The sequence below is a fragment of the Trematomus bernacchii genome, unplaced genomic scaffold (genome assembly GCF_902827165.1).
Source record: "Trematomus bernacchii unplaced genomic scaffold, fTreBer1.1, whole genome shotgun sequence".
In the NCBI taxonomy this organism is placed as follows: Eukaryota; Metazoa; Chordata; class Actinopteri; order Perciformes; family Nototheniidae; genus Trematomus; species Trematomus bernacchii.
The window spans coordinates 2,632,965-2,656,992 of NW_022987524.1; the positions used below are offsets into that span (position 1 = coordinate 2,632,965).

The following is a 24,028-nucleotide window of genomic DNA, read 5'->3' on the forward strand; positions in this document are numbered from 1 at the left end:
CTTCCTGTGCGCTCACGGGCTGCTGGTGGACGTCAAGAACAACCGCCTGGTGGACGCAATGACATTTGCCTCGTTCACATGTACCCGCGGCGAGGCGTCATTCTGCGGGCTCTCCAGCTCACTCTCACAGGGTGACAAGTTTCAGCACCTTCTCAGTGAGTTTCCCGACTTGACGCAGCCCACCTTTTCCGCTGCCACCGCCAAGCACGGGGTAGAGCACCACATTGACACTGTGGGCCCTCCAGTATACGCTAGGGCCCGGCGGCTCAACCCTGACATGCTGGCAGTCGCCAAGTCGGAGTTCGTCAACATGGAGCGTCTGGGCATCATCCGCCGCTCAGGCAGCCCTTGGGCTTCGCCGCTTCACATGGTCCCTAAAGCAGCCGGTGGCTGGCGACCGTGTGGCGACTACCGCCGCCTTAACGACACCACTACGCCAGACCGCTACCCGGTCCCTCACATCCAGGATTTCTCTGCTCACCTGGCGGGCAAGCTGGTCTTCTCCAAGGTGGATCTGGTGCGGGGCTACCACCAGGTTCCGGTGCACCCCTCGGACGTCCCCAAAACTGCTGTGATTACGCCGTTCGGGCTTTTCGAGTTCCTGCGTATGCCTTTTGGACTTAAGAACGCTGCTCAGTCCTTTCAGCGGCTGATGGATTCGGCGCTCAGAGACATGCCATTCATTTTCGTCTATTTAGACGACATCCTGGTCGCCAGCTCCTCCTCCGAAGAGCACCAGGCACATCTCCGGGTCCTTTTCGCAAGGCTCGACCAACACGGCCTGATTATCAACCCGGCGAAGTGTCAGTTCGGGTTGTCCTCCATCCAGTTCCTCGGGCACCTCATCAACAAGGGTGGGGCCGCCCCCCTCCCGTCGAAAGTGGAGGCCGTGTCCGCCTTTCCACGACCGCCTACAGCTCGGGCGCTCCGGGAGTTCCTCGGGATGGTGACGTTTTATCACCGGTTCATCCGCCGGGCGGCCCACACGATGCGCCCGCTGTACGAGGCCCTCAAGGACAAGTCCCCCGGCCAGGCCATAGACTGGACGGCTGAGAGGGAGGTTGCTTTCGACGCCACCAAAGCCGCCCTGAGCGAAGCCGCCATGTTGGCTCACCCGTCGCACGGGGCCCCCATCGCTATCACCACCGACGCGTCTGACTACGCGGTGGGCGCGGTGCATGAACAATGGGTTGACGGCGCCTGGCAACCGCTCGCCTTTTTCAGCCGCCAGTTGACTCCCAGGGAGCGCAAGTACAGCGCTTTCGACAGGGAACTCCTTGGTCTCTATTTGGCGGTTCGTCACTTCCGTTTCCTGCTGGAAGGCCGGGAGTTTGCGGCGTTCGTGGATCACAAGCCGCTTACCTTCTGCATGTCCAAGGTGGCCGAGCCGTGGTCCGCCCGACAGCAACGCCAGCTTTCGTACATCTCCGAGTACACCACGGACATTCGACACATCGCTGGCAAGGCTAACGTGGTCGCGGACTGCCTCTCCAGAGCGGTTGTCGGAGCTGTGCAGCTGGGCCTCGATTACCTCCGCATGGGTGCTGACCAGGCCCCTGACCACGGGGTCCAAACCCTCAAGGCCTCGGTCACGGGATTACGCCTGGAGGAGGTCACGGTCGGTGACTCGGGCGCGAAGCTGTGGTGTGACGTCTCCACGGGCCAGCCTCGGCCGCTGGTCCCTGCGGACTGGCGCCGACCCGTTTTTGAGGCGGTTCACAATCTTTCCCACCCCGGTAGGAAGCCGTCCGTGAGGTTGTTGTCGCAGAAGTTCGTGTAGCAGGGGCTTAAGAAGGACGTGAGGTCCTGGGTCGACTCATGCATGGCCTGTCAGCGGGCCAAAGTCCACCGCCATACTAGGGCCCCTTTTGAACTTTTTGCGGTTCCTGAGAGGAGGTTTGACCATGTCAATGTCGACCTCGTAGGTCCGCTTCCCCCCTCTCACGGTTTCACATACCTGTTTACGATGGTGGACAGGACGACCCGCTGGCCCGAGGCCGTTCCCCTCACCTCGACGTCAGCTTCCGACGTCGCCCGCGCCTTCATCGGCACGTGGGTGGCGCGGTTCGGGACCCCGTCTGACCTCTCCTCTGACCGCGGTCCTCAGTTCACCTCGGAGCTGTGGAACGCTGTTGCTGTGGGTTTGGGGGTCAAGCTGCACCGCACCACCGCTTATCACCCCCAGGCTAACGGATTGTGTGAGCGGTTTCACCGGTCCATGAAGGCGTCGCTGCGTGCCGGCTTGACAGACGGCAACTGGGTGGATAAGCTCCCATGGGTTATGCTCGGCCTCAGGTGTGCCCCCAAAAAGGACCTGCAGTCCTCGTCGGCGGAGCTCGTTTACGGCCAGACGCTACGGGTCCCCGGGGAATTCATTCCCACCGCTACTGTGCCCTGGTCTGCGGCCGGGCAGCGCTCCTCCCTGCTGGAGGCCGCCGGGACATTCGCGCCCGTCCCAACGTCGCAGCACAGCAGCCCAGCTTTCCGGGTGTCCCCCGGATTACGGTCGGCGGATTTCGTTTTTATTCGCCACGACGCCCACCGCGGCCCCCTGCGCCCCCCGTACGACGGTCCATTCAGGGTCATACGTCACGGGGACAAGAGCCTGGTGGTGGACGTTGGTGGCAGGCCTGAGACTGTGTCTGTGGATCGGGTTAAGCCTGCTCACGTGGACGTTTCCAGGCCGTTGGAGTTGGCTTTGCCCCCACGTCGGGGCCGCCCTCCCGTGGCCCGCCCCCCGCCCCCTGTGGGGATGCCCTCGCCCTCGTTGGCGCCCCTGCCCTCGCCTGCGGCCCCGCCCTCCTCGGCCCCTGTGGTCCGTACGCGCCGGGGTCGGGTGGTACTTCCCCCCAGGCACGAGGATTTTGACTATGGGTGAATTCTGGGGGGGCTTGTGTGGTGATTGACATTATCCACCCACAGATCTACTGTACTGTATTGTTTCACACGGACATTTGAGTGAGGCGGACTTAGGGTTTCCGCCGGTATTCTTCTCCTCGTGCATGTTGTTGTGACATGAAGTTCAGATGCAAAATAAAGGTCTAGCTTGTTCATTCGATACACCGCCTCCGACTCCCGTCTCTCGGCACCACAATATATAGAATAATTATGATGATGAATGCATTTTTTTACCACTAAAATACAGCAACACATCTTTGATTCATGTTGTTTATAACTGGAATATTACAGTTATTATTAACTTTGTCTGTACAAAGTAGCCTGTCCAGGAAATATGCCCAAATCAACAAAAACTGCGAGCCGGCAGGCAAGACGCTCCGCTTCTGAAATGCTTCTGAAACGCGCCTGGTAGGGTATGACGCCGGAGGAGGCCGGACCAAAACCGCAACGCGGCGCAGACGGACCCGGTGGAATCTAGGGGTCAGGCTGCTCACAATGTGAGCCACTCTAAAACACAGCACAACGCCAGAGATTACGCATGTTTTGAAGGAGCGAGCAATTGGCATGCAGGAATGTCCACCAGAGCTGTGAATTTAATGTTCATTTCTCTACCATCAGCCGTCTCCAAAGGCGTTTCCGAGAATTTGGCAGTACATCCAACTGGCCTCACAACCACAGACCACATGTAACCACACCAGTCCAGGACCCCCACATCCAGCATCTTCACCTGCAAAATCATCTGAGACCCTCGGACAGCTGATGGAACAATCGGTTTGCATAACCAAAGAATTTATGCACAAACTGTCAGAAACCGTCTCAGGGGAGCCCCTCTGCATGCTATCGTCCTCACCAGGATGGGGTTATGGTATGGGCAGGCGTATGTTATTGACAGCGAAAACAGGTGCATTTTATTGATGGCATTTTGAATGCACAGAGTTACCGTGACGAGATCCTGAGGCCCGTTGTTGTGCCATACATCATCCACCATCACCTCATGTTGCAGCATGATAATGAATGACCCCATGATGCAAGGATCTGTACACAATTCAAGCTGAAAACATCCCAGTTCTTGCATGGCCTGCTTCCTCAATTGATTGTGTGGATCAACATTCCACACAATCAACAACCTGATCAACTCTATCTGTTGCACAACTGCCAAAGAAAAAGTATTATTTCACAAAAGTATTGGAAACTATTCAAATACGATGTGCAGAATGGCCCCATCATTTTCATGTTGGAGCTGATTGAGCTTAAAATTGGTCAATTATTTATATATTTTTATTTTATTTTTGAGCAAAGTTTGAAATAAATGCAGTAAAACATATGACAGTTTTATTAGAAAGGTTTAGAAGTTTAAGGATAATGTAGCGTAGTAACCCAAACTTTTTCTCTAACAATGCACTTAGTTAGTGTACTTTATCTTTCCTTGTTGAATCATGTGCACCAGCAGACTGGTCAGGGTGGTTGTTGGTGGGATGAAGCAGATTTGAAGTGTTGCAGTACACAGCCCTGCTCAGACACCTCGGTGGGCTACATGAATATTCTCATGAAATAAAGATAACTAATTGTTTTGAAACCTAATGGTGATTCATTCATTGACTTAATTTGCCTTGGATCAAAAATACAAATTCAATGAATGAAAGTGGAAACAGACACATTCATTAATGATCTGATTGAACATCTAAGTGGGTTGATGGGTCTAAACAGTGTTTCAACCCTATGGTGGGTTTAAGAACTGTAAGATTCTCTGACTTTAGGGTTGGATCTTAAATTATGATATCTTCATTTGAACCCCCCCCCCCCCTCTTGTGTCTGCTGCAGGCACCACACGGTTGACCCAGCCTTTGTTGACGGCTGATGTTTGATGTCTTTTGTCTCCTCAGGGAACTGGAGGACTATGTGGTGCGTCTGCAGCGTAGCTCCGCTCCCAGTACCAAGCAGCTGGCCCCCACTCTGAGAGAGGTGGAGGATGGAGCGGTTAACCTGCGGCGGGTTGGAGAAGCTCTGGCCCTCCTCAAAGGTCTGAATCAATCACACTTAAATTTTTTTTGTCATTTTATGTGATGACAGTAGTACGCCTCAAAAGGGGCTACCAAAATGTTGGGTATGAGCAAGTCAGGTTATTAGCACGTATTAATGATATTTAATATAAATAGTACTAAATATTTATAAAATCCTAAATAGGTGTTGATAATAACTGTCACTGGAGTTAATCTGGTCCATTAGCTCAAAAAACATTTAAATTAAATAGTCAGAAAGAATCAATATTTTTATATAATTTTATATATTCCTAAACTATATTACTTTTTATGATAAGATAATTGACGGAAACACAAAACCTGAACTAATGTGAGATGGTCACGTGTATTGGTGCTGCCGGGTTAAGAAGATAGAGTTTGCGTAGGACTGTGTCTGTGTGTGTCTCTCATGTGGCCATTAGCTCAACAATAGATCACACAATTAAACTTAGTGAACAACCAAAAAACCCCTGTACACACATTTACAACTGTACAGTAGTCCTATGCTTATTTAGCTCTGTAAAGTTAATGAACTAAATATATACAATGACCGGTGGATGGTTATTCCATTATAGCAAATCATACTTAGCTGATAGTTTGTTACCTTAGCTGGGGAACCTGTCCAGTGTAGAACAGCTGTGCCTCTGTTGCTGCAGCGTGTTGTCAGTTGAATGGTCAGTAAGCTGTGTTGTTATCCTGCAGAATGCAATTATTTGTGTTAGCATTGCCAGCTGTGGCTCAGTGCTGGTTGACTTAAAGACTTTGAAGATGCTTGCATCTGTGCCGTCAAAGATGGGTCCAGTTCAATGCACATATTGGCACTGGAGACCCATGGTGTGGAGGTTCGAGCAAGGACGCAAGAGAAAGATAGCATCATGATGTTTACTGCTCTACATTTCCATTAAGCCGGATATGAGCGGTCGAGCTCACGAGGGGGTTTAAAACTGATGGACGGGAAACGTTGGGTTGGAAAACAAACAAAGTTTATTGGAACCACTGAGGGAGTTAACACAAAAAGGGGTTAACATAAATGTAGGCTCCGGTTCTGCCCCTCTATTCACGGAGGTGGCTGGGGGGTTCACGGTCCTCCTCCCAGGACCCAGTCTACTGCAAGAGACCAGAATCGGATTATCAGCATGCTTTTTACTGAGAGCTTAATTACCTGATTCTGATCAGCTGCCTGGTCTTCGGCCGAGCCACTCCCATCACTCCCATCACTCCCATCACTCCCATCACTCCCATCAATCCCATCACTCCCATCAATCCCATCACTCCAGCAGCCAGCGCTCTAATCACACCCCGCTGCCACATACCCCCACCGCCCGACTCAGGCCGGGACTCCTCCGCCGAGCAAGAGAGGAAATCAGCCACGACCATCCGGTTACCCGGCCTGTGGACCACCTTGAAGTTAAACGGCTGTAACACCAGATACCAACGAGTGATCCGGGCGTTGGCATCCTTCATGCGGTGGAGCCACTGGAGCGGGGCATGGTCCGACCAGAGGGTGAAAGGGCGCCCCAGGAGGTAGTAACGCACGGCACCGACCGCCCACCGCATGGCGAGGCGCTCCTTCTCCACCGTACTGTAGTTCACCTCCCTCTGGGCGAACTTACGGCTAATGTACAGTACGGGGCGGTCGACCCCCTCTACCTGCTGGGACAAAACGGCCCCCACCCCACTGTTTGAGGCGTCAGTCTGCAAAACAAAAGGGAGAGAGAAGTTAGGAGTGTATAAGAGCGGCTTTCCACAGAGGGCTTTCTTAACCCTCTCAAACGCCAGCTGACACCCCTCCGGTGATGGAGGCGACTGGGGTGTTTCTGCCGGAGGAACTTGTGATTGCTGATCCCTGTTTGTATACACTTTCCTCCTCAGCCTCATTCACAATGGTGGCAACAGCAGTGGCCCTCTGCTTCCTAGGTTTTAGCACCTTTTTCAGCCTGTAGCGCAGGGTCTTCACCTCATCATTGAGGGCATCCCTCTGAGCCCTCAATGCAATTCTTTACAGCCTGACCTGCCTGCAGTCCTCTTTGTCACACTCGGTCTGTGGGGAGAAGGGTGGAGGGTGCCCCAATAATTCCTTTATGTTTTCATTGTCTACATCCAATGACGTAACCATTCCAGTTTTGGGGTGACTCATACGGAGGTCCCGAAGCATCAACTTTTGTTTGGAAAACGTCCTACCTGCCAGGACCGTGCAATGTTTTCCCAACAACAAACCCTGGATGACCCCTGAGATAAAGGCTTTCCTGAAGGACAAAAAGAGGGCCTTTAGATCAGGCAACAGAGAGGAGCTGAGGGTTCTACAGAGGGAGCTGAGGGTTCTACAGAGGGAGCTGAGGGTTCTACAGAGGGAGCTGAGGTGGAGGATCAGAAAGGGGAAGAACAGCTGCAGGAAGAGGATAGAAGAACAGCTGCAGGAAGAGGATAGAAGAACAGCTGCAGCAGAGGAACGTCAGCGGAGTCTGGAGAGTCCTGAAGACCATCTCTGGCTACAAAGAGCCAGACTCCCAACAGTGGGTAAATGACTTGAACATTTTTTTTAAGAGATTTAATGTTTTAAAGAGGGCCCCTTCCCTGGCCTATTACCCCCTGCTTGCACCACCCATTGTCCCCACTCCAACCCCCCCTCCTGCTGACGGCACCTTGTCCCTCACAACCAACCAGGTGACGAGAAAGCTGCAGAAGTATAAGAGCGAGGAAGGCGGCGGGTCCAGATGGCATCAGCTCGAGGCTCCTCAAATCCTGTGCGGATCAGCTGTGTGGGATTGTGGAGCTTCTATTCAACCTGAGCCTGAAGCAAGGGAGGGTACCACAACTGTGGAAGACGTATTTGGTACCTGTGCCAAAGACCCCTAACCCCAAGGACTTCAACAGCTACCGGCCGGTGGGGCTGACATCATAGCTGATTAAGACCCTGGAACACCTTCGGCCCCTTGTGAGACCATCGATGGACCCACTGCAGTTCGCCTACCACCCTGACATCGGGGTGGATGGCGCCGTCAGCTACCTGCTGCAGAGGTCCCTCTCCCACCTGGAGAAGGCTGGGGGGGGGGGCACTGTGAGGATCATGTTCTTTGATTTCTCCAGTGCCTTCAACACCATCCAGCCCCCACTCCTGGGGGACAAGCTGCTGCTCTCTGGGGTGGATCACCACCTCCACCTTTTATACTTTCACCTGGCTGCTATATCGCTAAACTGTAACTGTTACTGTGTATCTTGTAAATTGTTTAATTTCTAGTTTTTATTTTTAAGATGTTTTCTTATGCATGCATATTAAGCTGTCTTTGCTTTGTAACAATTGTACATTTCCCCTCTGTGGGACAAATAAAGGTATTCTGATTCTGATAGAGATATCCATTCTGAGGGTGGGCCTAATGACCCAGTGAGGTCATAGGTCACAGGCTAACCAATGGACACTGTTAATTGATGTCCACAGCTGGGGATACGAGAACTTCTACTGTAGGTGTTGACACAGGAAGGGGCTTTGGATTTCCAAATGAAAAGAGGATCATGTGAATGAAGATCCATGGCTCAGTGTCCATGTTGTGGAGCCCCAACATCAAGTTACCAAGGATTATTAGAGAGGCTAAAGTCAGAAGAGGAGGTATGACAGTGATGTTTGTGATCATGTGATCTTGGGTTTCCTTTTATTGTTTATTATACAAATGATAATTCCTTATATAAAATTACACAAACAGTTGGAGGAAATCCGTGATACAGATTATTTGCTTAATGCTGAGCGATTCAGATGAACCAAAACGAATATTATGAATAAAATTCAAATTCTGCTCCCAGAATAATTGATCCTAATCCTGCTCACATATACACACTTTAATACAGAGAACTATTTATTTATTGGAAACAGTTGTGTTGGGTAAGAGATGATCAATGATCATTCAATCTGTACTCTACACTGCACTGTTGTATAAGTCTATGTAGGACAATATAAATATTGGATCAAATGAATGTAAAACTGACTCTCAACCACAATCAGAGACAACGGAGGTTGATGTTGACATCATTTGTATCCAATAATATCCTGACAGCTTATCCCCCAAGGGTAGCAGACCCTGGGATTCCATGTGAAATACTGATACAAGGTAATGGAAGTATTTCTGAGTTGAACAGGGTAACACGTCTTTTTAATTGAATTTCCTCTTGTGTTCTAGGTGAGTTTCCAGAGCTGCAGGGGAAGCTGCGCTCAGTGCTGAGGCTGGAGGTGGAGGCGGTGCGTTTCCTGAAGGAGGAGCCTCATAAGATGGAGTCCATGCTGAAGAGGGTCAGGGCCCTGACGGAGGCCCTCAGCTGTCTCCGCAGGTGCCCATTACCTCCACCAGGCTTCTATGTTCAGCACGAAAATAATTCTGATGCATTCTCACATCTTCTTCCCTCCAGGTGTGTGTCAGAGTCAACCCCACCAGCCACAGCAGCTCAGGTGGAGACTCTGAACGTCCCGGGAACAGACCAGGGACCCGTGAAGACCCAGAGCCCCCAGAGCTCCCCCAAACCCCAGCCCCGATCCTCCGTCAGACCTGCTCCACTCACCCCCTCCCTCCCTGGGGGTCCCGCTGAAGCCTCCCCCGTCATGGCCCGCAGAATGAACGCTTCCACCTCAGTGAATCAGCCCCCCCACCACCAGCCCAGCCCCCCACTGACTCCCACCCATGGGAGAGACTCCCCCTCTGTAGCCAAGGTGCTGCACAGATGAATGTTTATGAGTTATAATCTGAGCCTTTGTGTGTGTATTATATAATAAACAGGTTGTTTGTTTGTTGTGAAGGTGAGTCCTCGCAGCAGAGAGAGCAGCCCCGCCCTGCAGAGGAGGCCCCTGCAGCCCCCAACACAGGGGGGCCACACTGACCAGGCAAGCATGATGCACACACAGACACACATATGGCGCGTTTCCACTACAGCGCGGAGCACGGTTTAAGAGGGCTGTGACGTCAGCGGGCCGTTTTTGGTTGCGTTTCCACTTGGCCTAGTACCGGCCGGCGGGTCCTAATTCACAGTTTTTCTGGCCTCATAAAATCGTGGGTCTAGGGCCAGAGACAACGAGGCTGAGTCGGGCTGAGTATGCTAAACTAGAGAGAGAATCGCTGGCAAGGGGGCTACAACTACAACAAGATGGACATATTTGACCGTGATTTAATTGTAATACACGTTTCAAAATGATGCCGAAGTAACAACATACTGATACCGGTTAGTAAAAACCATGAATTAATGCTTTGACAAGTCTGCAGACAGACGGCAGGCGAAAAACCTTTTAAAATGCGTGTTTTCTAAATGGAGATTGGCTAAGCTAAGTATGCTCTGACCGTCCACACTCACAACAACGGCCTATACAGACATAAATAAAGCAGCGACTGTATTCGCCATGACACAGGCAGTCTGTGGTTTGTACTTGTTTAACTTTTGTCGAGTTTCTGAACAGATATGAGGAGCTGTGAGCTCTGAGTGCTAACAGCTAACGGCTGTGTTGTTTTTCTGGGGTTCTCATTGAAGATGACGTCACGGCTCCGCCTACACTGCGTTACTATAGATACTACCCCAGTTCCTAAACTGTAATGGAAATGCGCCATAAAGTGAGCCAGTCCTAACGAGGCCTAGCCATACCGAGCGAGGCCGTGCGAGGCCGTGTAGTGGAAACGCGCCAATACTGAGGTGTGCTGGTTTTATTGAATGTATATATTTTAAACTCTTTTTTTAACAATCACAATTAATAATAGGAACCTTTTATTTATAGCATTTAAACACAGTTACAGAATGTTTAGCAATACACATTGCTATCAAAAATATTGAAGTGACTGTTATTTTGTATATATTGATTGTTGTGTTTTTATTTAGGTCTTAATGTGTGCACATGTAAAAATGTGTCTTTGACTGTGTATATATATACATATTTGCACACATATTTTAATATTTTATATACATTTGTTTTTATATTCTGGATTGTGGGAAACAGTATTTCGATCTCTGTCTGTACACACAACTGGAAGATTGACAATAAAGTTGACTTTGACTTTACTTTGACTTTGAATACTGACATGAAACTGACATTTAGCAGCTGGACACACAACACACACACAGAAACAGTTTGATCAATAACCTCATCATAACTCTCTATTGTTTACATATCATTTTAAACAAAGGGATTTGCTGAGGTATGTGTGGAGGAACATTGAGGTTACTGCTGAAAGGCTCTCTGTTCACTCTGCTGTCGGACCCTGAGAGTCTGCAATACAGTCATATTTAGATGGTTAGTTAAAACTATTAAGCATGTTTACATTATATACAGTACAGGCATTACATATTACTAATGAGAAACGGAGGTCACAGTCAATTTGCTCTTTATGTTGATTTAATAACTTACAGGTCAAAAGAGGTCTGTATGTGAAAACAGGCTTAATGGAACACTTTGAGATCCAATTCAACAGACGCTGTTTTAATGTGAAGCAGGAACCATCTACATGTTTACACATAATAATAATAATAATAATAATAATTCATTACATTTATTTCGCGCTTTTTCAAGTGCTCAAAGAGCTTTACATTACATAGTACACATATCAGACATGTAAAACATCAATACTGTGGACAATACCCACAGGAGCAAATTAGGGTGAAGTGTCTTGCCCAAGGACACAACGGCATGCTGACTGCAGTGGCGGTGGAGGCAGAACTGGTGTTCCCCAGCTCCCCTGATCTGAGGATCAACGCACTAGCCCATAATAATGATTGTGATGCTGAAGCAACAACACTAATATTCCTGACTTTTCTACCAAAATTAAGCCAACTTCCAAACTAGACATTTTAAATCACTGCCTCTTGAAGGTATGACAGTACTGATCATCTTTAGCTGATTCAGACATATTCATGGTTTAAAAACCTCACCTCTCAATACCATGTGTGCCCTGTATGTGTCAGACTGCAGAGAGACGGACTCCAGAGGGCAGTCTGAGTGTACAGACTCTCCCGCCCACCACCAACACACACTGTGACCAGGACCTCCAGGAAGCACAGGCCAGCCTGATGCAGTCTGTCCCTGCGCCAGACTCCACAGAGGGATGCTCTGCTTCAGGACAGAGAGATTCCACAGCCTCAGTGGAGCAGCAGGAAGTGATACCTCCCCAGCTGAGGGAGTGTGTGGGCTCCACCCAGTTAGATGCCCGAGACTCAGGTATGATACTAGTTTGAAGAAAGAAAATAAAACACAGCCATATTCACTAAATATGTCCAGAACAAGGAAGTATTCCTTTGGTCCACCAGCCTTCAACTGATATGAAGTGAGAGTTCTGATCCAACTTTCAGGCAACAGCAGCACCTTGGTAATCAGAGAAGTGTTGCTGTGATGGAGGCAAACAGGAAAGCTGACTTTGTGGAGACATTAGTTGTCTGCTGTTTATCAGTTTGTAAATGTCATGGATGTATGAGGAGAACTGGATCCAGCGATGGAGGCGGGCTCTCATTAATTCCTAAAGAAGTTGCTCAGTGGAGCATGAAGCCAAAATGGCCTGACTCTGGAGAACAGAAGCACCCGGGTCATCCGGGGATCTGGGCCTGTAGAGATGTGCACTAGTGTTCTCCTTATCTGCTCATGTACAGGCCTCACGTCTGGCTTCGGATCAGTCACATGAATGGAGAGGGAAAATGAAAACTTTTATGACCTAATTATTCAAATAAGGGATGTTCAAATGTCTGTAATGGGAAGATGATTTTGCTAAAATAATTATACATATATTCGCTGATTTACAGACGTCTCTTTCCCAATGTTAGTCAATGGGAAACTGTCTGTTGAATTCTAAGTGATTAAATGACTTCTCTCTGATTTGATGTGTTCAGCTCCATCAGCCTCGCAGCTTGTTACAGTCGCTATAAAGCCTCCACCCTCAGCCCCCCCCTCAGCCTCTCCCAAAACAGAGCACAGCAGCCGGCCACAGGTGGAGAAACCACGGCGCACCAGTGTGGACAAGGCCATGAAGCAGAGTCCAGACAGGGGGGGGAAGTCTCCCCCTCCTCCCCCAACACGGAGGTTAGTTCATCCCTGAGGCTCAGCTGCAGACCCAGCTATCTGAAGTCTACTAACGATAGATCACCTCTGTGATCTATCATTATTATTGTTATTAACTGGATCCTCCTCCCCAGGTTCCACGCTGTCAGCTCAGGACTCACCACCGGGAGCTCAGGAGAAGTGATATTCACCACCAGGAAGGATCCGGGGGGAGCCAAGGTGTGTGTGTGTGTGTGTGTGTGTGTGTGTGTGTGTGCGTGTGTGTGTGTGTGTGTGTGTGTGTGTGTGTGTCTGTGTGTGTGTGTGTGTGTGTGTGTGTGTGTGTGTGTGTGTGTGTGTGTGTGTGTGTGTGTGTGTGTGTGTGTGTGTGTGTGTGTGTGTGTGTGTGTGTGTGTGTGTGTGTGTGCGTGCGTGCGTGCGTGCGTGCGTGCGTGCGTGCGTGCGTGCGTGTGTGTGTGTGTGTGTGTGTCTAAGCATATTCGCAAATAGAAAAGTCAGTTTCCCGATTCAAACGTGCAAACATGAGTTTTCATTTCAATTACCCATCTTGGTACCACTTTACAATAAGACTACCCTTATAAAGGTTTTACGAATAGTTTGTAATTCATTTATTAATTAGGTTGTGAACACTTTATAAATCATTAATAAGCTTTTATAAGACATGAGATAAACAGGGCAACTGTGACCGGTTTCTTGCCAAATAGTGAGCCCACATTTATCTGTACTGCTAAGCCTTATATTGGCTACTTAGCTTACTTCGTCTTCTTCATCAGCCAGCATCCTTGGTATCTGTGGCTCACTGAGTTGATTCTCGCTAAGTAGCCAATATAAGGCTTAGTCATCTTGCCAAATAGTGAGCCTGTGTTGATGTATGAAAGAACTGGTTTATAAATGGTTCTTAATGATTAATAAAGTGTTTACAACCTAATTCATAACCCAATTATAAACCCTTTATGAATCCTTTATAAGGGTAGTCTTATTGTAAAGTGGTACCGAATGTTTCAGATGTTTAAAAAATCACAATTTCTTTATTTGGCAGGACAAGGAATTGTCATACATATGTATATATCATGCAGTGTTAAACAGTCTGATGACAAAGATGGTGAATTTCCTCTGGTACAATGCGTATTTATAATAATAATAATACATGTTATTTTTATAGAGCTTTTCCTGGTGCTCAAAGCGCTTTACAAGCAAGTAAAGAAGAACAATAACAACAAATGTAGAAAGTGCTAAGCTAGGTGGAATAAGGGCGAGGGGTTAGTGGATTAGGAGTTGAAGTCAAGAGTGAAGAGGTGAGTTTTGAGAGATTTTTTAAGGAAAGTGAGATTGTTGGCAAATCGGATGTGACTGGGGAGGGAGTCCAGAGTGAGGGGGAGGCTGCTGCGAAGGCCCTGTCCCCCCCAGGTCCGGAGCTTTGTCCTGATAGGCTTCAGTAAGGCAAGGCAAGGCAAGGCAAGGCAAGGCAAGGCAAGGCAAGTTTATTTATATAGCACCTTTCAACACAAGGCAATTCAAAGTGCTTTACAAAAATGGAAGACATTATGAAAATGGCATTTAAAATCAGTCATTAAAAAGAAAAGATAATAAAATAAACATTAAAAGAAAAAACACATGAATAAAAGTAACAGTGCAGTTTAAAATATGAATATATCAATTAAAAGCAGTGGCAAAAAGAAAAGTCTTCAGCCTGGATTTAAAAGTAGTAAGAGTTGCAGCGGACCTGCAGGTTTCTGGGAGTTTGTTCCAGATATTTGGAGCATAATAACTGAATGCTGCTTTACCATGTTTAGTTCTGACTCTGGGGACAGAAAGCTGACCAGTCCCTGAAGACCTGAGAGTTCTGGATGGTTCATAATTTAGCAGTAGATCAGAAATGTATTTTGGGCCTAAACCATTCAAAGCTTTATAAACCAGCAGCAGTATTTTGAAATCTACTCTTTGACACACAGGAAGCCAGTGTAAAGACTTCAGAACAGGAGTGATGTGATCCACTTTCTTAGTGTCAGTGAGGAAGCCAGTGTAAAGACTTCAGAACAGGAGTGATGTGATCCACTTTCTTAGTGTCAGTGAGGAACCAGTGTAAAGACTTCAGAACAGGAGTGATGTGATCCACTTTCTTAGTGTCAGTGAGGAACCAGTGTAAAGACTTCAGAACAGGAGTGATGTGATCCACTTTCTTAGTGTCAGTGAGGAACCAGTGTAAAGACTTCAGAACAGGAGTGATGTGATCCACTTTCTTAGTGTCAGTGAGGAACCAGTGTAAAGACTTCAGACCAGGAGTGATGTGATCCACTTTCTTAGTGTCAGTGAGGAACCAGTGTAAAGACTTCAGACCAGGAGTGATGTGATCCACTTTCTTAGTGTCAGTGAGGAACCAGTGTAAAGACTTCAGAACAGGAGTGATGTGATCCACTTTCTTAGTGTCAGTGAGGAAGCCAGTGTAAAGACTTCAGACCAGGAGTGATGTGATCCACTTTCTTAGTGTTAGTGAGGACTCGAGCAGCAGCGTTCTGAATCAGCTGCAGCTTTCTAATAGTGAGACCTGTAAAGACACCATTGCAGTAGTCGAGTCTACTGAAAATAAAAGCATGGACAAGTTTTTCCAAATCCTGCTGTGACATTAGTCTTTTAATCCTAGATATGTTCTTTAGGTGATAGTAGGCTGATTTAGTAACTGTTTTAATGTGACTGTTGAAACTCAGGTCAGAGTCCATGACTACACCTAGATGTCTGGCTTTATCTGTTGTTTTGAACATTGCAGACTGAAACTCAGCGCTAACTTTTATACGTTCTGCCTTGGTTCCAAAAACCATTACCTCAGTTTTATCTTTGTTTAATTGGAGAAAGTTCTGACACATCCAGTCATTGATTTGTTCAATGCACTTACACAGTGTTTGAATTGGAGCATTGTCTCCTGGTGAAATGGTTACGTAAATGTGTGTGTCATCCGCATAGCTATGCTAACTTATTTTGTTGTTTTGCATTATCTGAGCCAGTGGTAGCATGTAGATGTTAAAGAGAAGAGGCCCCAAGATGGAGCCTTGAGGTACCCCACATGTCATATTTGTCAACTCAGATGTGTATTTACCTATAGAAACAAAGTTTGTTCTGTCCTTTAAGTAGGACTCAAACCAATTTAGAACTGTTGCCGAAAGTCCCACCCAATTTTCCAGTCGGTCTAGTAATATGTTGTGGTCAACAGTGTCAAACGCAGCACTGAGATCTAATAATAATAACACTGAAGTTCTGCCACTGTCTGTTTAGGTGGATTTAATTGAAGACCTTAACAGGAGCAGTCTCAGTGCTGTGGTTTGGACGAAAGCCTGACTGGAACACATCCAAACAGTTATTTAAATGCAAGAAATTACTCAACTGTTGAAAAACTACTTTTTCAATGATTTTACCTAGAAATGGCAGGTTTGATATGGGCCTGTAATTGTTCATTACTGAAGCATCTAGATTATTCTTTTTTAAGAGCGTTTTAATGACTGCAGTTTTCAGGGCCTGTGGAAAAACACCTGAGTGAAGAGACTTTTTTACTATATGAAGTAGATCTGAGGCCATGCAATGAAAAACATTTTTGAAAAATCCTGTTGGAATAATATCAAGGCAGCAGGAGGAGGATTTTAGATGTTGTATAATGTACTCTAGTTTTTTATCATTAATCTGATGGAATTGTGTCATGGTGTTTGAATTGATTTTAAGTGGACACAGGGACAACACATTTGCTGTACCTGATGCAGAGGCACTGACTGCTTGTCTAATTTTCTGAATGTTGTCAGTGAAGAAGGAGGCAAATTCATTGCAGGCCCTGGTGGATAGAAGTTCAGAGGCTACTGACACTGGGGGGTTTGTTAGTCTGTCGAAAGTAGCAAACAAAGCATGAGCGTTGTTTTTGTTTTTGGCAATGATATCAGAGAAGAAAGACTGTCGTGCATTTTTCAATTCCAAATTATAAAAGCCAGGTCTCTTTATAGATTTCAAAATGAACCTGGAGATTTGTTTTTCGCCACCTACGTTCAGCTTTTCGACACTCTCTTTTTTCTGTTCTCACGGTCATGGCCTTTCTCCATGGAGATATTTTCTTGCCAGTCACTTCCTTTACCTTAGTTCAGGGGTGGGGAACCTCCAGCCTCCGGGCTGTATACGGACCGCGAGACCATTTGATACGTTCCTCGAGGTAATTTATAAACACACGCAAAAAAAAGAATTAAAGATATCTAGACCGCAAAAGAATTAAACAAGCGAGTGCCTGTTTTTCCTGGCCAAGGTCAGGGTCCTTGAACACAACCCGAGCCTAACGTGTCATCACGTGGTATATGTCTCGTCTGATGACACATGCTGAAGGAGAGCACCGCAACACCGCTCTGCCACTTCAAAAAGTGCAGTACCCATAAGGAGCCGTACACATGCCGCAGTTTTTGCATGGCTGTGTCTTTAGTTGAAAGCCCAGTGGCGATCTGTTCATCTGTCATACTGATCATACAGTCAATAACTTTGTTGTTATTAGCATCTGGTTAGCTAGCTATGCTAACGAATATAAGAAGCTTTTTCTACAACCAGTGAGGTAAAGGCACATTTTTATATGATCATTATAGTTAAACAACATTAAGAGAATAAAGGAAAAACTGGTATGAAATACTATATGACAGTAAAAAATTGTTATTAATAAACAAGAATACAGTTTAAAAGGGGAGTGATTTGTAAAATATCCATAAAGAAAAAGAAAATCTGCTTACAGTTTCATATGGGTGATGGTGCGTGTCTCTGCTTCGGTGATTGTGGTGGGCGTTGTTGAGGGACGGGGGTCAAGGACTTGGTGCCAACCCTGTGTATCTCCTTCATGCGGTCATTGAACTCCAGGAGGGGGGCGAGGGTGAAAGGGTGAGCGGAGAGAAGAGAGCGCTGGGGGATGAAGGAAGAATATCCTCAAAGGTGTTGGTAGGGGGGGTGAAGGGCGGTGGAGACTCCTCCATTTGTGTCAAAGGTCTCCCATAATCAGAACATTCCTCAGGCGGGTGCAGTGATACTTCTTCATGGTTTTCTGCGTGATGTGTTGTGTCTTTCTCCTGTTTTGATTCCTCTTGTCGCTTGTCCTTGGCAGAGGGAACAGATTGATGACGCAGGCTCTTGAATATGTTAGGGATAAACAATTGTACTCCTGACTTGTTCAGGCAAAGTCCATCTGCCTTAAAAAGATGTCTGCGGTCCCAGAAAAAGGTAAAATTGTCAATATAATGGACAGAATGGCCAGTACAGGCAGTTGAAAGCCACGTGTTCAGTGCAAACAGTCTGCTGAATCTCTCCACTCCTCTTCTGACTGGTGGTAGAGGGCCACTGATGAACACCTCCGCATTTAGAGAGCTGACAGTTTCCAACAGACATTTAAAGTCTTCTTTCAGCACTTCTGACTGTTGTTTCACAACATCATTTGTTCCAATGTGCAGTACCACATTCTTCACAGTTCTCAGCCAAGTCAGAGACCATATCCTTGGGAAAACAGAGTACTTTGGTGTTGTTCTTACTACACAGACTTTTTACATCCCTTACAGCAGAGTCACCCACAGCAGAGTTTCAGGCCCAGTCGTTAGCTTTCCCTCTAGCCTTTTACTTTTGGAGTAGCTATTGGTCCTTACCCTGCTGTGTGAAGAGGGCAGGTTATCCAGGTCATCAGAAAGAGATCTCTGGTTCTGGGTCAGCGAAACGTATCTGTTCTGGATTGGCACACTTGGTGGTTTGGGAGGATTGTTTGTAGTTCTCCCTTTAGCAGCTGTCCACGGCTGTTTCCTAGTATGAATAGGGGTTGAAGAGGCGCTCTTCCTGGGTGATAACAATGCAGGCCAGCCGGTCGCATCACGGATTTCAGAGCGCTGGGCTCTGCCTGTTATTCGTCCACCCAAATCCCATGGAAATGATTTACTCTTAGGCTTTGCACCCAGAAAAGAAAAATAGGAAAATCAGCATAAAAAAGTAAGCATAGGCAAGAGCAAGCAGAAAAGCGTCTGCACTGTTAGAAAGCAGGAAGAAAGTTGGTCTCTCAGTAGGTTAGCTTCAGCAGACCTGAAGCGACGGGTAGGGGTGTGTGGTTGGATGAGGTCACTGAGGTAGGGGGGGGCAATGTTGTTGATGGTTTTGTAGATGAGAAGTAATATTTTAAGTAAATCCGGTGTTTGATGGGGAGCCAGTGGAGGTCCTGAAGGATAGGGGTGATGTGGTCGGAGCGTCGGGTGGAGGTGAGCATACGGGCAGCGGAGTTTTGGAAATATTGCAGTTTATTGAGGATGTATGCAGTAGAACCATAGAGGATGCTGTTGCAGTAATCCAGTCGGGATGTATTGAAGGCATGGATCAGAGTTTCAGCAGCGGTGGATGAAAGGGAGGGTCTGATGAGAGGGAGGATCTGATGAGAGGGAGGGTCTGATGAGAGGGAGGATCTGATGAGAGGGAGGGTCTGATGAGAGGGAGGGTCTGATGCGTGCAATGTTCTTTAAGTGGAAGAAGGCGGTTTTTGTGATCTGGTTGACACGAGGGAGGAAAGTGAGTGATTTGGCTGAAGGCTGTAAAAGGGTGCCTGGAAGGAAGAGGGGAGGCAGGTTCCAGATAAGGATGGCTGGTGGACGACACGGAGTTGTCTAGGCTGCTGTGTATGATTTCGATTTTGCTTTGTAAGGAATGTGAGGAATGATTAACACTTTGAGGTGGTGAAGAAGTTGGAGATGTTGTCCATGGGGTTGAGGAGCTTGTTAATAGTTGAAAAAAGGGTATTTCGGTTATTGCTGGCAGATTGTATTACAGAGGAGTAGTGGAAGGAGTGTGCACTGTTGAGGGCGTCTTTGTACTGCTGTTGGTGCAGTCTATAAATGTCTTTGTGGATAATGACACCAGTTCGTTTAGCATTTATTCAAACTGGCGGCCTTTCGTTTTGAGGTGACAGAGATACCAGGGGGCCGAGTGAGTGAAAGAGACATACTTGGTTTTTATTGGAGCGAGTTGGTTGAGGCAGGAGGAGAGAGCATTGTTGTAGGTGTTGACCAGGTCACATTCTGGGTGACGGTGGAATCAGGGATGGTGCCAGCCAGTAGGGAGGAGAGGGAGGAGGGGTGTATGGACTTGATATTCCGGAAATGTATGGTGCGCTTCTGCTTGATGAGGGGGGTTGGGGTTAGGTTGTCCAAGATGAGGGCCAGGTGATCGGAGATGGTGAGGTCAGAGGTGGTCAGGTTGCTGATGGCGATGCCAGTGGTGCAGACCAGGTCCAGTTCATATTGAAATCACCAAGTAATAATACGGATGGAGAGATGGAGCAGAGTTGTGTGAGGAAATCAGCATGCAAGGTTTTGGACTGGACAGTTTAAATGCAAGGTGCTCAAATGAGGAGGGGCAAGGGATTCTTATTGCAATTGTTTTATATTATTTCGTAGAATTGTGGCAATTCCACCGCCCATGGTGGCGTGGTTTTTCTATATATGTGTATCCGGGGGGTGTTGTCTGATTGAGGGAGAAGTATTCATGTGGTGCTGTTAGACTTACTGTTTTGACCATTTAACCTTTAAAAGAGAAAATTATACTGACAGCTAATGAGGAAAACAGATTTTAAATGAAAGGCAAGGTTCAGTTAGAGGTGACTACAAAAATGTTAGCAGTAGAAGTTCGAACCCCAAGGTTTTGCGTTTTGTCACTATCGCACCATCTTCCTACGTCAACACAGCTGTACACACTTTCTGTACCTGTCTATTTTCCACTTGAGTATAAAAAACAGGTCCAGAAAAACAAACCAGATATACAAATGTCCTTCATAAACACCACACCTGTATTTGCTTTATCTCCCCCCAAAATAGAGGTAAGAGGTAAACTTGTGATTAATCATGATTGAATTACTAGATCTTTTATTTTTTGGGGGATAAACAGTGCTACAAAGAGGAGCTGTGCATATGTGAAGCTTTTAGGGCTGTCTGCAGTCACTGAACGTAACTTTAGCTTATTGTTAGCAACCAGAGGAAGGACTGGTCACATGTCTTCAGCCTTATTTCTCAGATAGAGCCCACGTTAATCTCTGGAAGTCATGAAATTATTTACAAGTAATTACATAATGAACATTATATTTAAATACAGTTCTTAATGCAGTATCATACAAAAATGAGTTTTTTTTATAATCTTTTTTTTTTTTACTTTGATGTCTTTATAAATGTAGCCTGAAAACGGAGAACTACAATTGTTTCTTTCACAGAAAAAAAAAACATCACAAAAATATATTTACTGTGCAATATGTTTCCTTAAATAATACGCTAAGGTCAATTCTAAACTGTGTTTATTTATTTTTTATTGAGTCAGGCACAATGAGTTACATTTATACGGTCTATATTTTTCCTTTCCCCCCCTCCCGGTCCTAGCTAGTAAAGTACATAAATAAATAAATACATAGGTAAAAATAAAGTAATGTAAAAGATCATTTAAAAAAATTAATAGATAAGGAAATAAAAAATAATAACAATAATACATGTACCCATATACCCACATATGTATACCCACATATACACATATACATACACATACATACACACATATACTTAAGAAACTACAGAGTAAAAGGCAGAGACAATGCATGGTTCACATCAGATCTTTCTGATTTACTACACGAGCGCAATGTGGCATGGTCAAAAGCCAGGAGTACAGGTCTTGGGTCACATTGGCTGCTCTTCAGGCAGCTGCGAAATGCATTTACCGTTAAAATCAGAAAAGCCAAAGCGGATCATCTCCTAACTGAAACTTCAGACAACCTAAATAATCCCCTTAAATTCTGGAAAACTATTAAATCATTAGCTGGAAACAAAAATGTTATAGAGCTTCCACATTGCATTGTGAAGGAGGACTCTGTTCAAATCTCTGATAAGGCAGAAATGCTTGGTTGTTTTAATGAACATTTTATTGCTTCTGGTTCGCTGTTTACCTCGCAGAACATAGCTCAAGGAGCCACTGATCGCTCTGACGGTGGTATCTGGGAGGGTGAACCGTTTAATTTGATTCCAGTAACAGTCTCAGAGGTGCATAAAGCCCTGAAAAGTTTGGAACCAAGAAAATCAGCAGGTCCTGACAACCTGGAGCCGTACTTTTTAAAGTTAGCAGCTGATTTTATAGCTTTGCCCTTGGCTTATTAAAAAGATCTGTCCTTGGAGACAAACGAAATTCCCCTTATTTGGAAATCTGCTTTTGTTCTCCCACTGTTAAAAGGGGGTGACCCCACTCTCCTGAACAACTACAGACCCATCTCCAAATTATGTGTTTTAAATAAAGTACTGGAATCACTGGTCAATTTCCAACTGAAGGAGTTTTTATCAATACATAATATTTTATCTGAGTTTCAATCTGGTTTTAGGAAAAAACACAGCACTACAACAGCTGCCTTAAAAGTAGTAAATGATCTTATTTACTTCTTAGACAATAGAGAGCATTGCGCAGCACTTTTTATTGACTTTTCAAAGGCTTTTCATACAGTGGATCAACTGTCACAAAGACTTCTTAGTATTGGTCTTTCAGGTAAGGCTGTCTGTTGGTTCGAGAACTATCTTTCATGCAGATCACAGTGTGTGCGGGCAGAAGGCTTAACTTCAACATCTCTTCAGGTATCCAAGGGTGTGCCACAGGGATCTGTTTTAGGACCATTGTTATTTATTATTTACATTAACAGTCTTAATAACAATGTTTTGAATGCAAATTTGCATTTTTATGCTGATGATACAGTTATTTATTGTTCTGCGTCCACCCCGAAGCAGGCTCTTTGTCAGCTCCAGAATGCTTTTAACATTGTACAATCCAACATGTGTGATTTGAAACTTGTTTTAAATGCTGCCAAGACAAAGCTAATGATGTTCTCGAAAGCAAAACCCAAGGTCTTGAACCTTCCTCCTATCACCACCTTGCAGGGGACGGAGATTGAATCTGTGTTGCAGTATAAGTATCTTGGAATTATAATTGACAATTCGCTCTCTTTTAAACCACACATTGTGGAACTCTTGAAAAGATTAAGAATAAAATTAAGTTTTTTCTTTAGAAACAAGTCTTGTTTTTCCTATGAGGCCAAAAAGAGACTAGAGTCTGCAACCTTTCTGTCTGTGCTGGATTATGGAGATGTGGTTTATATGAATGCATCTTCTCAGTGCCTTCACTCGCTGGACACCGTCTACCACGGTGCACTGAGATTCATCACAAACCTCAGATCCTTGACGCACCACTGCAATCTATACACTCGTGTTGGATGGTCTTCCCTGACCACGCGTAGACTGAAACATTGGCACATCCTTATATATAAGGCTATTCTTGGTGCTCTTCCCCCTTATCTAAGGATGTACATAAATAGAAAATGCACAGGATCTTATCGGCTCCGAGAACTTTTTCCTTTTAACTGTACCAAAGGTCCGTACTGAACTGGGGAAAAGGGCATTCAGTTACGCTGCCCCTCAAGCTTGGAACCTGCTTCAAACTGAGCTGAAACTCAGAGAGCTGGTCTCATTAGAAACACTCAAAGCAACTTTAACTGACCTTGAAGCAGGCCGCTGTGTCTGTAAATGCTTTGGCTAAACTTGGTGTAGTATGACTGTGTTGTGATTGTGTTTTTTAATTGTCTGTAACTGTAAAACTGTCTGAAACTGTGCTGTTACCATTCTTGGGCCAGGACTCTCTTGAAAAAGAGATTTTTAATCTCAATGAGACCTATCCTGGTTAAATAAAGGTAAAATAAAAAAAATACACACACACCAGGGTTTCCGGTAGGATTTTTTCTTGCCGGTCAAATGTCCGGAAAGAATTTATTTTACTGGACATGTTTAAATAATAATAATAATAATTGTGTAGCAGAGTTTCCGTTAGCAGGTAATTACCGGACTATGACCGGATATTCTGATGTTTAAAACTCAGTTAATGGGGCTCGTTTTTATATTGCTTCAGTTTGTAATCGTAACAGATCGAAAAGTTCAGATTCATTTTTCAATAAATGATTCCACAAACAACAAACAACATAATTATTACATTCAAACAAACTACTTGTAGTAGATGAAGTACATTATTCAAAAGTTTACATTAACTTTGAATAATAACACGGGAGAAA

The 24,028-nt window shown here is 45.8% G+C and overlaps 1 protein-coding gene across 1 annotated transcript in view; it reads left to right on the forward strand.

The window, feature by feature from the left end:
* Nucleotides 1–24,028, forward strand: part of LOC117473292 (sickle tail protein homolog) — a 160,939-nt gene that overhangs the window by 123,477 nt on the left and 13,434 nt on the right. The window contains exons 14-20 of the mRNA XM_034118809.1: nt 4,782–4,918; nt 9,086–9,233; nt 9,312–9,609; nt 9,697–9,780; nt 11,841–12,093; nt 12,756–12,945; nt 13,059–13,143. Of these exons, the coding sequence (XP_033974700.1) occupies nt 4,782–4,918; nt 9,086–9,233; nt 9,312–9,609; nt 9,697–9,780; nt 11,841–12,093; nt 12,756–12,945; nt 13,059–13,143 (1,195 nt within the window). The remainder of the gene's footprint in view (nt 1–4,781; nt 4,919–9,085; nt 9,234–9,311; nt 9,610–9,696; nt 9,781–11,840; nt 12,094–12,755; nt 12,946–13,058; nt 13,144–24,028) is intronic.